Genomic DNA, 15,991 nt, shown 5'->3' on the forward strand with positions numbered 1-15,991 from the left:
ACTAAAGACAATAGAGCTAACTTAATATTCACAACAGACCTATAAAGACATAGAGATAAAACTTAAGAGAATTAATGACTAAGATTTTAGTTTCTTGGAGTTACCTGATCTTTTTCCGCCCTGGGTCGTACCTGCCTTCTCATCCTTTGGAACCAGTTTCTGCATGTCTGCCTGGCCAAATTCACACCCAGATGGTAGGCTGCAACAAGACAAACCATGAGTAAAAAGAACCCTGATAGCTCATTTCTTAAGTTGTGCTTGGTCCCTAATCTGCTTGGCTGACAATATCCCTCCTATAACAGGGAAGTAAACCTAATAAAACATGTGTAATGATCAAATTCCTGAGGTAGCACTCAACAAGATTTCCAACTCAACTTTAGATTTGGCTAACAAATTTTAAACACCTATCACGCTGACACAGAATAATTAGGACATAAGATCAAAGATGCAGAAGATAACAAACACTGTAAGCATGTCCTTAGGCTGGTAAATGGGAAGGACAATACTGTGGAGTGAAAGTTTGTGTCCCCTCAAAATTCGTTTGTTGAAATCCTAATGACCAATGTGATAGTACTAGTAGGTAAGGCCTTTGGGAAGTGCTTAAATCTTGAGGGTAGAACCTTCATGAATGGGACTACTGTTTCATAAAAGATGCTCCAGAAACATTCCTAGTCCCTTCCACTATGTGAGGATACAATGAAAAATCTGCAACCCAGAAAAGGTCCCTCACCCAGCCATGCTAGCTAGCACCATAGTCTCAGACTTCCAGAACTATTAGCAATAAATTTCTGTTTATAAGGATCCAGTCTGTGATATTTTGTGATAGCCTGAATAGATTAAGACAGACAAGGAACCCTCTGAACTCTTTAGTAATAGCCTTCCGTTCTTGACCAAAGCAATCCTCCAGGATCACTGAACTTAGTTCTCTATTAAGAAAGACAATAGAGATGATAAAGAGATGACCATTCCCTTACCTGTTTGGGGTACACAGGGAGAGAAGAACAGTGCTTTCCCACACCAGGGAACAATATAACTGGCTCAGCTTGCTCAGAACACTCAGACCCAACTGAGAACCCCACTGGTTTACGGAGATGGAACGAATTTCACTCTGCAATCAAAGTAAACAGAAGCTGATCTTTGGGATGCCCTCTGCAACATTTACAGTCTATATCTAACATCCCTTCTCATTTTCTTCTCATTGCTTTTTGTAAAGCAAAAGGCAATGGTCATAGGCAACTCTTTTTAAAGAAACGGTTTTGCAGATTCATTGACAGCCTTGTAATTTTGTTAGGTGGTGCAGGACGTGCTATTTCCCTCTTATTTCTTAACTTCAATAAATATTTAGATTTATCTAATTCCTTGAAGTGAACATTTCATCTTCATTTTATTTCATTTAATAAAAAGTCATGAAAATAAATCCCAAACCAATGTTATGTAATTGTATTATTTTCTAAATAGTTTATTTCCGTGCTTTTCATTTGATTTGATACAAAGAATATACTCCTGGCTCAACAGCATAAAACAAGGGTGCTAAAACATTACATCATTAATCTTTAGAATTGATTACTTGAGGACTAAAAGTTGTAAAACTGTGAGCACACACACAACCGCCCCCCCCATCTTTCTGGAACCACAAAAGGAACCTCACATGAATTGCAGGCATAGGGTTTGATATTTAGGTCATCTTTACTCATCTCTGTTAATGACCATTGACTTAAATGTACTATGGTCGAATTTCCTTCCTGCCATCCCATTATCAGGCCCACATGCATTTGTACAAAGATTAGCAAGTAATAAGGCCAGATGAGCACCCAACTGAAGCTTGCCCACTAAAAAAGGTGACTATATATCCCAGTTGGCCTATGTGGCTGCTACAGATCTATTAATGCCTGTTATTTTTTAAAAAAAGATTTTATTTGTTTGAGAGAGAGAGCGAGAACAGAGGGAGAGTGAGAGGGAGAAGCAGACTCCCCACTGAGCTGAGAGTCTGATGTGGGGCTCGATCCCAGGACCCTGAGATCATGATTTGAGCCGAAGGCAGACGCTTAACCGACTGAGCCACCCAGGTATTCCTATTAATGCCTATTATTTACATTAACCTAATAAAACATGTGCAGTGATCAAATTCCTGAGGTAGCACTCAACAAGGTTTCCAACTCAACTTTCACTCTCAAGAAAGTCTAACTCACAAAACAAATTATGTGGTCACCCAAATTCTAATGAAAAAAAATACTAAGGGAAAATGAAACTAGATAGCATCTTTTTTTTTTGTGACGTAGTGTTCCATGATTCATTGTTTGCATATAACACCCAGTGCTCCATTCAATACCAGACAGCATCTTGAAGCATAAACCTGCATCCCCCACCAAAAGAAAAATCTGTTCTTTTAGCAGCTAGCCCAGGTAGAACTGCTTCTAATAAGCATAGTTAAGATGCCCAGTATGTGCCCTATGTATTTTGCCAGCTTTAAACTAACTTGTTCACCCCCAGTTCTTACCTGTCCAACTCTGCAAGTATGAACAAACATCATGATGTAGGCATGGGCAGCAGTGAGTGCATGCAGTAGAGGTGTGGCCTGAGCTGAGAGGGTAGCATCAGCAACATTGCCAGCACAAGCCAGTTCTCGCAACAACACTGAACCTCCAGGGGATTCAATTGGGCGGTGTAAGGGCTCCAAGGATGAAAGGATGGAGTCCAACTGAAGGAGACCCTCCTGAAGGACTTTGGGTTCATGTGACAGTGTCTGAAACAAGAATAATAATTAAAACATTAATGTACAATGAACTTCATAGACATGTCTTTAATAGTTACAATGGAAGAAGTAGAAGACAAGTGTCACAAATTTCGAACCTGGCCATGGTGATCCCATCTGGTAAATGGTAGAGCCAAAATATGAATGCAGGTAGGACATACCCCAATGCCTCCTTTTAGAGCAACACTTTACTTCTCTCAAGTGAGAGGCTTTCAAATGTGGTAAGTCAATCATTTAAAAGCCTGTGATGGCCAAACTGAAATACTATTATAGCAAGGACTCCATACTATAAGATTAATTGTAAATTTTACTCAACAGGGAGCAATATTGGGCAAGGTTCCAAAGCATGGAAGTGAACCAGTATTAAAACTGTTTTTTTCTTCCTAAAATAAAAAGAGATGATTCTAGAATAGGCATCAGGTAGGCAATTTCCTTTTTTATAAGACAACTCAAGGATTATAGGACATGGCCTTTATAATTGCTTTTTGAGTCTGCAGAAAAATCACAGTAAAATACTATCACTTGCCTTTCAAAGATAGGAGAAATTATGTGCCTTTCCTGAGGCTTTAAATAAATCTATCCATTCTCACACAGTATCTTAGAGGCAGGATAACGATGAAGCAGAGCCTCTTTTACTCTCTCATAAACAGCACTTAATATTGCAAAGAGTAAAGCAAAATAAAACATTAAATACAGGTATGTCACAATTACGGACTTTTCAAGTCCAAACGCAACTGGATTACTGATTTTTAGCAGAAATTACTTATCACTGCACAATCCAGCCCTAATGAAGGAGCGTCACAGATTTAATGCAATCCCTATAAAATTATCAATGGCTTGGGGGGGGGGGGAAGAAATAGAAAGATCTGTCTTAAAATTTGTAAAAGAATCTCAAGGGACCCCAAATAGGTATAACTATCTTGAAAAAGAACAAAGTTGGAGGTCTCACACTTCCTGATTTCCAAGCTTATTACAAAGCTACAGTAATAAAAAAAAAAATGTGGTACTGGCATAAAGACAGACATTAACACCAATAGAATATAATAAAACCCCAAAACAAAGACTTGCATCTATGGTCAAAATATTTTTGGCAAGGGTGCCAAGACATAGGTGCAACAGGGAAAGAACAGTCTTTTCAACAAATGGTGTTGGGAAAACTGGATATCCACATGCCAAAGAACGAAGGGGGACTTTACCTTACACCATCTAAAAAAATTACTCCAAATAGAACAAAAACCTAACGTAAGAACTAAAGCTCTAAAAACACGTAGAAGAAGCCACAGGGTAAAAGCTGTATGACATTGGATTTAGCAATGATTTCTTGGATTTGACACCAAGAGCACAGCAACAGCAGTAAAAAAAGATAAAATGGACTTCATCAGAATTAAAACCTTTTGTTCATCAAAGGGCACTATTAACAGAAGTAAAGGCAAACCACAGAACAGGAGAAAATATTTGCAAATCATTTATCTGATAAGGAATTAATATGCAGAACATAAAGAACTCCTACAACTCAACAACAAAAAACCAACCCCACTAAAAAACAGGCAAAGGACTTGAATAGACATCTCTCCAAAGATACACAAATAGCCAGTAAGCACATAAAAAGATGCTCAACATCATTAATCATCAGAAGATGCAAATCGAAACCATGTGATCTCTCTTCACACCTATTAGGTTGGCTACTATCAACAAAAAAAAAGAAAAGAAAAAGAAAATAAGTGTTGGTGAAGATGCAGAAATTGGAACCCTTAGCGCACTGCTGGTTGGAATGATGTGAAATGATGGAGCTGCTATGGAAAACAGTATGGTGGTTCCTTGAAAAAACAAAAAACAAAAAACAAAAAACAGAGCTACCATATAATCCAGCAATTCTACTTCTGAGTATACAACTAAAAGAACTGAAAGGAGTCTTGGGTATGCTCATACTTTTACATGGAATCGAAAGAAGTCAAATTCATAAAACTAGAGAGAATGATGGTTGCCAGGGGCTGGGGGGAAATGTGGAGATGTTGGTCAAAGGGCAAACTTTTAGTTATGAGTAAGTTGTGGGGATCTAATATATAGCTTGGTGTCTATAGTTAATACTATATTGTATACTTGAAATCTGCTGACAGTAGATCCTTAAGTGCTCTTACACACACATACACACAAAGTAGTGTTGAAAAAGTATTTGCACACCTGCGTTCATAGCAGCACTACTCAAAATAACCAAGAGGTGGAAGCAACCCCATGGTCTATCAATGAATGAATGGATAAACAAAATGTGGCTTGTACATACAAGAAGAGTCATAAAAAGGAAGGAAATTCTGACATATGCTACAACATGGGTGAATCTTGAAGACATTATGCTAAGCAAAATAAGCCAATCAAAGAAAGACAAATACCTTATGAATTACATTTATATGAGCTACCTGGAACAGTCAAATTCAGAGAGACAGAAAGCAGAACAATGCTTACCGGGGGCTGGGAGGGAGAGGAATGTAGAGTTGTTTAATGAGTACAGAATTTCAGTTTTGCAAGATGAAAAACTTCTGGAGATTGGTTGTGCAACAATGTGAATGTACTTAGGACTACTGAACTATACACTTAAAAATGGTTAAAAAGGTAAACATCATTTGATCTGCATTTTACCACTATTTAAATAAAGCACTTAATTTTTTGATAAAAATTTTTTGATAAAATAAACTAGTAGGTCAATTATGCTTAAAATGCATGACTATCAAGCCTGAAAAAGGAAAAAAGCTATATGACTAAACAATACCAGATTGTGTTAAAAAGCATCCATGAGAGGATGACACAATAAAATAAACCCAGTTCCAAAACATTCTTCATCTACTATCCCTTCTAATAAAACTCAAATGTTTTAACTATATACCAAACCTAGGAACAATGAACACTTCAATTTTTCAATGAGAAATAATGCGACACACTATTTATTAGTTACCTGATTCACTTGTAGTACATAACCACAAATTTCATTATTTTTTAGTTGAAAGTAAAGGGAGACCACAGTGAAAACATATATACAGAAGTATTGCAAAACTGATTTCTAAAAAGAAATGAAAATATTTGGCCAGAAGCTCTTACCAATATGGATTTGCAGACACCTGCAACAGCCTGACAAGCCGCAGATGTGGGAAAGTCAATGGGCAGATTGGGAAGACCCAAAATGGTAACCAAAGGCAAGAGTCCTTTCTGATTCACAAATTCCTGGCAGTGGTCATCTGTTGTATTGTTGCTCAGAATAGATTCCACAAATTTCATCTAGGTAATGAAAATTAAAAAAAAAAAGTCAGAGCCTGACACCTGGAACTAAAAGGCCAGCTTGGAATAAAGACAGGGGTAGCCCTGTAGTCATGAAATCAGTATTTTCTAGAATACCAAAACCTCAAGTAAATAGGGACAGAGTTATGATATGAACCCTGAACATAAAAACAAAAACACCACACATGAATAATTCTTTCCAATCTACTTTTTTGGTCACATCTGAAGTCACATAATTTGAGAGCATAGAGAGGATAAATGACTTGTTCAGGGCCACACCCATGAATTAGTGGCAAAATCAGATCTGATCTCTTAATTTGCTTCTTGCATGATCGTGTGTTGCCTCTCCCTTGTAAGCAAATATGGATACTTTCCTTCAATGTGTTCATAAGGCAAATGAAAACCAGAACTCTAGAAGAGTGATTTGGACCAAACAAAGCATTTTTTTAAGGGAAGAAAGTAAAATGTGGGCAAGAAACACACAAGCACAAGAGAAACCACCTCTGGAAGTCTTGGGCGTGCTTAGTGGGCTAGAACAATTGCTAAGTGGGCTTCCCCTTATAGAGAAACAATTCTGGGAAAAGTCAAACTCTTCCCTTTTCTCTTGTGAAAGACATGGGAAGTTAAAAGAAATAGCCATATTACTATTTTTTTTAATATAAAAGAGAAGTTAATGGGAAAAATAGCAAGTAATGGGAAAAAATACATGTTGGACACATTCAAAGAACATAATACTGGATTGTCCTAACAAAGCCCACTCTTATGTTTGGATTCCAATGGTGAATAATAACAATGAACAGAAAATTGGGAGTATCTAAAAAAAAAAGGGAAGAGTATTGTCCAATTTTGGCAAACCAGTCTCATAGAACAAGGTTTGCGCATCTTTCCCCATTGATCCACACTTTAAGGGCCCCAATGAACATAAACGTGGAAATCACTAGACTATTTGGTAATCCCACACATTTTCCAGAAAAACACACACCTTTACTCAGTTTGCCCTACCATCAATCTTACCACATTAAGGATGTAATCCATGAGGGGAATAGGAATACGTTCCTCTGTACCAACGACCCTGTTAAGGGAGAAAAGAGTGAGTTACACACAAATTCACAACACCAGTGCAAGAGAACAAAGTGAGGAAAGGGAAATAGCATGAAATTCTAGGTCCTTTCTCTAAGTCAGACTTCTAGTCTTTAGAACAGCACAGGAAAAAAAAAAGAGCTGAAATCAATTCTGAAATTAGCTTTCCTAGCCTGATAGGTTAAGAGCACAAAAGGAAAAACCAAGCCTTCACAAGCTCCGCATTTACACATATCTCAAAAGAAACTCCTATCTTAGGCAACTTATCATAGGAGGAATTCATCAATATGAAAATACTAAAAAATAAGTCAGTTTGATTAAGAGACTATTGAAACACTTGCTTGAAAACAAGAGCTAGACAAAGAAACAAATACAATAAACATCTTACCATGTTCTTGCTTCAAGTTTAAAGTTATAATAGAGAGCAGGAAATGGAATTTAATTTTGTTCAAAATTCCATGCTTAAGATTGACAAACCATTCAGAACAAAGTTAATCAAAGATGAAGCCAACACCCAAGGCCTCCTTTCCTAATAATTAATACTTGTATCACAACAGTCCCTGAACTATCCAAAAACTGATCAGGTCTTTTGCTTCAGATACTTGAATGCTACACTGCAGATGAGAAGGCTGTAGTAATGCCAAAAGGTAGCACTTAGCCCAATCTTGGCTTTTTCAAGAAATAAACAGGAAAGAAAACCCACAAAATATATTAAAATGAAACAAAATCTACCTCAAGATAAACCCTAGGAAGGAACAAAACTTGAGTCTAATAAGGAGCATTCTGGATATAGGCCCTTGAAGACATTTGGGGGGAAGGGGCAGAAATAAAAGGGAGAAGTAGGAGGAGAGAGAAAGCAACAGAATTCACAAGAAGTTAACAGTCCTTGTCTCTGAGCAAGATAAGATGTAAATATTTGCCAGGCATGAGGGCACTGACAGCAAAATGGAGACTAGACCTAGTGGAGAGGCATCATAAATGGCTTCAGTGATGAAATATCCAGAGCTAGGGTTTGGCAAGGATATTGTGAACACACTCAATGAAGAATTTAGGGAAGAACTCTGTACAAAGGCAGGACCTATAAGCCAGGAGTGGAATGATTCCATGGCAAGACTGCAATATTTCCTTGACCGTAAAGTTTCTTCTCAGAACCACTGCAGCATTCCCTGCTACTTACGTCAATCATCTACCCCAGCTTCATTGCACCTCCTGGGAAAACCCAGAAATCCATCTCTACAGCTAAGGAGTGCAGGTGTGGCTCTAGCCCAAATTAAATACTTGTCCCTCTGTAGAAACCAAAGATAATGGCAAAGAGCCAAAGTAGTATCATGAAATGGGACCAAGGTACTTCCTTCATTTGCTAGACAGAAGTTAGGGAGAACAAGAGAGAAAACAAACCAACAGTTTCTTAATCCAAATCTAGGAACAAATTTGTTCAATAACCACTTTTTTCATTATCCTCATCTTTTGGTTTCCAGGCTCAGAACATCATACAGGAATAGTAGGTAAGATAAACTCTCCCTAGCAGAAATCCCCGTCAACTGGTTTTAAGAAAAATTGTAATCTTAACTTCATATGAAACTTTGACCCATAGCATCTTTGAAACAGTTAAGACTGCATTCCCATGATGAATAAAACAATTTACCTACTGTCAAATTAAAAACTTCCTGTCTCCCCTTTCACTAAAACACACATATTCCCAGACTCAATTTTACATGTGTATTTATGGTACTAGTGCCCTTAATCAGAAGTACAGGAGAAAGATTCCAATTGAGTGTCATAGTACAGTGTACAGAACAACAGGTCTCATGGAATTTTTGGGGTGTGGGGTGGGGGGGACGTCTTTCTTCCAGCTCTTGAGGAGACACAGCTGCCTTTGGCAAAGGAGTCCTCCCAGTGAACTAAAACTCAGGAAACAACTGCTTTTCTACATTTGCTGCCTTTAAAGCCCAGACACTTGTTATTCAAGTTCCAAAGACCACATGGATTTATATATCCCATTTCTTTCAAGTTTTTCAGGATAGGCAGTTAAGTTGGGCAAAGTAAATGGAATCCACCGCAAAATAAACCATGATGCCTCAACTAAAAGCCCTGGTTACTCATTGGCAAGTATATTCATCCCCAGCAGTATCAGTTTTACTGACATCAAACAGTTTAGAAGGCAGAAAAAAGAGGCCAAAATACAAGTATTTAGAGTTACTTGTGAATGTCTCTGGATGTAGAACAAAACTCCATGTATTTGGGGTAGACTGTGGTGCCTAAATTTCCTTATTCCAGATTGAGCACAAAACCACATCCCAAGATCATATACAAACACCATTTTCAAATACAAGCTGATTTTAGAAAAAATAAGAGAAAAATAGTTTTAGCCTGGAAAAACCTGGAAACTCAAAAATCCATCCACAGGAGTGGATTCATTCAATGAAACACTACTCAGCAATGAAAAGGAACAACCAACTGATAGATGCAACAATATGGATGAATTGCAAAAACACAAACAGAAGCCAGATACAAGAAAGTACATGTATCAGATATGACACACACATAGGACTCCATCTATTGTTATCTTTAGGATATTCTGGAATAGACAAATTTATTCAATGATGATTAAAGTAAGTAGGGGCGCCTGGCTGGCACAGTAGGTTAAGTGTCCAACTCTTGGTTTCGGCTCAGGTCATGATCTCAGGGTTGTGAGATCGAGCCCTGGGTTTGGGCTCTGCATTCAGTGGGGAATCTACTTGAGGATTCTCTCCCTCTGCCCACCCCCTGGCAATGTGCACTCACATTCTCTAAAATAAATAAATCTTAAAAAAAAAAAAAAGTAGCTGCCTCGCTTTAGTGTAGAGAAATAGGAATCTCAAGATCTGTGTAGTTTATAGAAATTAAACCTCAATAAAAAACATTGGAAAAAATTTACTCATGTGTTTGTGTTTATGGCACTGGACAACAGATGAGACTGGAATTTGTTTGGGAGTCCCACTGAAGAATTTTGCATTGGAGGGGGAGTTGGGGGATACAAATAAGACTTCTGGAGAGAGAGGATGGCACACACTGTAAATTTTTCTAAGCCTCTTCCCATACTGGCACAAAGTACAAAGTAACTCCCACCTGGGATAAGGAGATAAAAGAACTCCCTTTAATATATTGTGGCTTTCAAGATGAAGGTTGAGTTTAGGCAGTTTCCTGCTTTTCCTTCCAGCCTTAATAACCCAGAGTGACCCAATCGAGGCTTCTGAAGGTGGTAGAAGTGGAAAAGTGTATGTGTCAATATATGTGAGACTCTTAGGTATGTTATGTGAATGAGGTAGTGATGAACACCCAGACCATGCAGAGTATAGAAAAACATCAATACCATGGAGTACCAAGTACTAGGATCCTCTAGCTTTAGAAGCTACATATGACTAACTCTATGGTAGAGTATTAATGCTGTGGGTGCCTACATTTTTACTATCTCTTCATTCTCATTCATGTTTCATTAGGATCCACCTCTCTTGGCATTTAAGGCTCAGGAAATCCTTCACCTAATGCTCTTGAGTTATTCCATCAAAGCACCAAAAGAACATTTACTGACTGATTATCTGCTACACACAAAGTAATTAGGATACACTGTAAAATAAGACATTGTCCCTGCCCTGGAGGAGCATACAGATTAATGGGAGAAACCATCAGAATATATATGAATAATTCTAACAAAACTTTTGGAAGAACACAAAAGACTTCCTGTTTGGAGGAAAAAGGAAAAGCTCCTTTAAGAATGTGACATTTGAGCTGGCTTTGCAGGAATTTGGTAGATAGAAAAGGAGATAAGATAATTTGGGGTTGGGGGGACAAATATGGATAGAACACAGTGACACATGGAGTGAAAAAATACAAGGATGTGAGAAAACGTCAATTTACTATGACAGCTTAAAATCTGGGCACGTTAGATCTAAGGTGTCTGGAAGATATTCAGGTAGAGAAAAAGTTATATGCAGATGAACATGCACAGCCTCACTCAAAACCACCCTCCCACTCATCAAGTTTAAGAAATCTTTCATCTTGTAGTCAGGAAAGGAAACCATATCCCAGCAGGGTGGCTGACAATCAAGGGTGTGGCAAGTAAGCACAGATTCTGACTCCTCTGCATATAGTCTCACTTTCTTTCAGGTGTCTTCCTTTTCCGGAAAGAGAACATTTTAATCAAATCAAAACAGAAGATGCTGCTAAAATGAAGGTAGAGTTGCCATCTCAGACAAGGGTAAGACATCTGCTCAACAAAGCAACATACTTAGTAGTTAATGCATTTCCTCAAAAAAAAAAGAAAGAAAAGAAAGAAAACAAACCTCCAAACAAACCTCATACCAACAGGCTCATCACTTCCTAGAGCTCCAAGATGGCACACCAGTTTTGGAGTCTAGGCCTTTGCTCCTTCTATGTATTCAGCCATAATTTTCTCAAGTTCCAAGCCATCCTTCAAGACCAGCCCAAACCCAATCATATCCACACCTAAAACATTCCTGCTTTTCTCAGAACTAGTTATCTATAAACCAAAAGAACACTTATTAAATGGATAAATGCATGACAGAGTTCAGAGGGATCACACCCTCTTCTAGCATGAATGCGATTAAGAGTTACAGCTACAAGTTACATTTCATCCCGCCAATCCCCATTTCACCATCCAGGTAGTCAATTTTTATGTAAAAACAAAACTTAAATAATCTCCTGTGCCCGGTTATAATCATATGGTACATTCCAAAGACTTCTGATTTATCTAGAATAAACAGATAGTAATCAAACAAAAGCAAAGACCAACCAACAAATCCCTGTTATTTTTAAAGACTTAGGAGATAGGCTTCAAAAGTGCAATGTTTCTTTACGTACTCACTTACGGAAACAATCAAGCAATGATGCAAATACCAAATCAACAATGGGGAAAAGTCCTCTAAGAAAAGCCCATCAACTTGATATAGTAAACTGATTCAATTCCATGAACAAATTTTAAAGAAAGACACCTTGCTAAGGCAACCAATACAATTAAATATGAAAGCATAAATGACACACAATGATCAAAGAAAGAAAAAACTAGACTCTTAGGGCTTGAAGAACCTTATAATGAACCAACATCCTCGCTTTTATGGATGAAAATGACATGCCTAAGATCACAAGACTAGGGAACCTGTCTTGCGAATGCTTACTGCTGATTAGGCTCGGTTTCATTCTGTTGGGTAGAATTAAAGCTCTGCATGGCCTGTACTTCTTCCTCCTCCTCATCCTCACTAGAGGCCTCTTCCGCAGCATGATTAGACCTTGGAGGAGGGGCAGTGGCAGTGCCATCTGCCTTCTGGATTGATGGCTTCTGACAGATGTATTTAGGGTCTCTTCCAAGATTACAGATTTCTTCAAGTAACTGAAAGACACAGGAAATAGGATTATTTATTAGTAAATAAGAAATGGGGGACAACTAACATTTTTGGAGCATTTTCTATGTGTTATACACAGAATTGCCAAAACACTTTATATACATGTATGTATGTATATACGTATGACACATCACTCCTGGAATATAGTCCTCAATCCTATTTTACAAACCAGGGAACTGAAGTTCTGAAGTTTAAATAACTTGTTCAGGGTCACACAGATGTTAAGTGACTGCATGACTAATCTGACTCCATGTCCTAATTCACAAGCACCAGGAACTCACAAACTATACAGGCAATTGGCAGGGATACTAAATGTGAAAAAAAATCAAGAAACAAAGATTAGAAAAAGTAATACGCTTTTACAAATAGAAACTAAATCCTGGCAACTTGTTAATATCCTACAGAAGAAAGCAATACTTAAGTGACTTTTTGGGGGAGGGGGACAAAGGACCAACCCAAGGACGTGGAGAAAATAAAGTAGACATAATCCTCTTCTAGGCCTAGCCCAAGAATCCAAATGACCTCCAGTAAGCCAAGTTTTTTTTTTCTTAAAAACCCCCTTAACTGCTCTCTCATGTCCATGGTCAGCCTTATCACTTCCCACCTTGATGATCGCAGTCGTTGCATCTGTTTTGAGGGTGGGCTGATGTCTCATGAGCTCATCAACAGCACTCCCCAGGTTAGATGCAGTATCCCCTTAAAGCAAAAAAAGAACTGTTAGAAGGACTGAAGAAAATAGAATTTGAGCTATCTTCTCTGCCAATGAGGAGGAAAGAAGAAACGGAGCTGGTGGTTGTGATTTTTTAATGCCATGCTTTCTCAAATGAATTCACACCAACTTCTGAAAGCAAGTCACTGGCGGGGGAAGAAGAAAACCTCATCAGTCTATTGAGCATATTTTAAAATAACCATGTATACTACATTCTACCCTGTCAATCTCTACTACTGCCAAGGTCTTAAGTAGTATTGTAAAAAGAGACAGAAAAGAAAGAAGCATAAACCATTAATCCTCTGGCTGCCCCATAAAGAATGACAATGGCTAGAATGCTACAGTGGTGGCTGAAAGGACAAAGCACACCTGTGAAAACTGGATTCTTTCTGGAGCCCTATCTTCTCGCTGTTCCTCAATAATCTGGTCTCAAATACACTGAGAAGGAAATCTATTCATTTGTGACTATTTTGGGGACTTGGATATTAGAACAGAAGATTACTAAGATCAACAGCTCAGGACTTCGTATCTCTTGTTGCTACTCCTGGAAATATACTGCTCCTAATACCCGTTTCTCACTAGCACCATGACAGTACATCTAACAATGAACTGTTGTTGACAGTCCAAGGAGCACCACCCCTTATTTGCTGACATCCAAAGGTCACTGGGAACAAGTCCTTAGCCTCTCTCAAGCTCTGACCACTGAGGCGTCAAAGTGACAATCTGTGGAATGGTGACAGGTGGAAATTTGGACTCCCAAGGAAACCCTTTTCCCCTTGTCCCAGACCCTGAACCCTAGGTGAACTTGCCCCCAAGATCTCCACTGGATAATTCCTGCTCCTGTGGGTAATCCCACTGAGGTAGCAGTGTAGTGCAGGTCCCACCTCCTGGGAATCCACGTGGGAATCCAGGACTGCCCCTCCTGCCCTAACCCAAGAGGAGGGGGCACAGCCTCTGTGAGTCACTCTGCTACAGTTTAGCTTCTGACCTGCCCAAATGCTACAGCCAATTGGAGCGTGAGGGCATGGCCTGGAGGTACTGCCTGAAGATCTGGAGCCACTCAGGTCACCTGGGACATGATCTGGTCCCTTCGGTGGCCCAGGAAAGGAAAGGTTTCTATGGCCAAAGTTTGGTTTTCCCAACACTTGTACAAATTTGATTAAAACTTTGAACTTTTGAAAACACACACAGATACATACAATGAACTGTTGAGAAGCATGAAAATATTATGAGCAGAGGATAAGGGTGAAGTACTCTTTTTACCTGCAATACAATGTATATAGTGCTACAGTGATAACTATCATTCCCATTAAGCTTAGCACACCTAGCCAGAGAAATGATGTGAGGTCAAGAAAGGGTTTTCTTACCAATCGGTGGCTTGATAATCATCTAAAATCTTGGCACAACAGTTAACCAATTATAATAATATAAGATAAATCCTGATGATTTACCAAGAGGATCAGAACTCCTCCTCCTTCGCATGGCTGGGAGGTAATCTGGAGACAGAAGAACTTTGAAAAGACGTTCAAAAGGCTGACACTGTACAAATGACTGAAGACCTCGGGCATTCAAGCAGAGTGCACTGAATACATTTGGGAGGGAGCCAAGGACTTCACGGGTAGCAGGAACCTAGACAGAAGATCAAGTGAGTTTGAAGACCTCTAAAAGCGTTCAGGTGTAGATGCCACAAAACTTTGACCAGGGTATTGCACAGAGAGATAGTAGGGGAGGGATACATTGTGAGGAGGGGTACACACAGAGCATTCTTTACAGAGAAACAGTAAAGGACTCACATCTTTGATAAGCAGTGCATGAAGCATGACATCTGTTAATCCATTGTCCTGGAGTGAGGACAGCAGTGATGGTTCTTGAAATACAAACACAGTCACCACTTCAGTAGCTAAAAAAGATGAGAAATAGGAGAAATTGAGAGATTCTTCACAGGTATTAATAAAAAAATTCCAAAGGCTGAAAAATAACATACTCTATGTTCAACAATTTAAACACTTGTACTTACTCTGAAATGAACGCCCCTAATACTGCTTCATCAGAAGGTCACTATTAAGAATTAGGTGACAAACTTTCAAGATTTTTATGGGCAATGTACAGGTATAATGATAATTAATAATACCATATTGAATACTGAAAAATATACCAAGAGAGATTTCAGTGCTTTTATCACGTGAAAAAAAAGGTAACTATGAGATGATTTGTTAATTAGCTTGATTATAGAAATCATTTCACTACGTACACCATCATGTTCTACATCTTAAATATATATAATTTTATTAGTATATATATAAATGAAAAAATATTAAGATTCTATGAGCGTATTTTTACACCAATGAGGTTATACTTCTATATAACCTGTTTCTTTTAAATTTTAATATACACCATATATTCTCCTTTATCTTTCCCTGTCACAACACTACAGTTCATTCAATCTGAATGGCTGCATACCACTCCACTAAATACATGAACCACCGTGGATATAAACCTGTCCAAAATTATGAGAATTCATAAACCTAAAAACACATCCTTTTTTGTTTAAAATGCAGGGAAAATATCTAAGATGGGGGGGTGGTTTGCTGGATTGACGTGAATGTAAACAACTGATGGAATGGACAAAATGTCTTCTCAAAAGCCTTTTAGCAATTTTAAAATACCACTAGCAATGTTAAGAGTTCTTAGGTATGTAATCTGACCAATTTTTGACAATATGATATTTAACATGGGCTTATAGACTATTATCAGTGCTCAAGGGGAAATTAATGCATCCATTAA

General features: G+C 38.3%; 1 protein-coding gene across 10 annotated transcripts in view; it reads right to left on the minus strand.

The window, feature by feature from the left end:
• Positions 1-15,991, minus strand: part of HUWE1 (HECT, UBA and WWE domain containing E3 ubiquitin protein ligase 1) — a 162,700-nt gene that overhangs the window by 65,152 nt on the left and 81,557 nt on the right. For 9 of the 10 annotated variants that reach the window (XM_028092893.2, XM_088028778.1, XM_028092891.2 and 6 more), the window contains 9 exons: positions 15,001-15,107; positions 14,659-14,836; positions 13,103-13,194; positions 12,274-12,485; positions 7,034-7,091; positions 5,843-6,019; positions 2,498-2,743; positions 975-1,108; positions 105-199 (listed from right to left, as the gene is read on the minus strand). In XM_028092893.2, coding sequence (XP_027948694.1) covers positions 105-199; positions 975-1,108; positions 2,498-2,743; positions 5,843-6,019; positions 7,034-7,091; positions 12,274-12,485; positions 13,103-13,194; positions 14,659-14,836; positions 15,001-15,107 — 1,299 coding nt within the window. The remainder of the gene's footprint in view (positions 1-104; positions 200-974; positions 1,109-2,497; positions 2,744-5,842; positions 6,020-7,033; positions 7,092-12,273; positions 12,486-13,102; positions 13,195-14,658; positions 14,837-15,000; positions 15,108-15,991) is intronic. The other variant, XM_088028775.1, reaches the window with a different exon arrangement.

This window comes from Eumetopias jubatus, unplaced genomic scaffold, assembly GCF_037043125.1.
Source record: "Eumetopias jubatus isolate StellerSeaLion01/CBP00866 unplaced genomic scaffold, mEumJub1_p1.0 scaffold_11, whole genome shotgun sequence".
NCBI classification, from domain to species: Eukaryota; Metazoa; Chordata; class Mammalia; order Carnivora; family Otariidae; genus Eumetopias; species Eumetopias jubatus.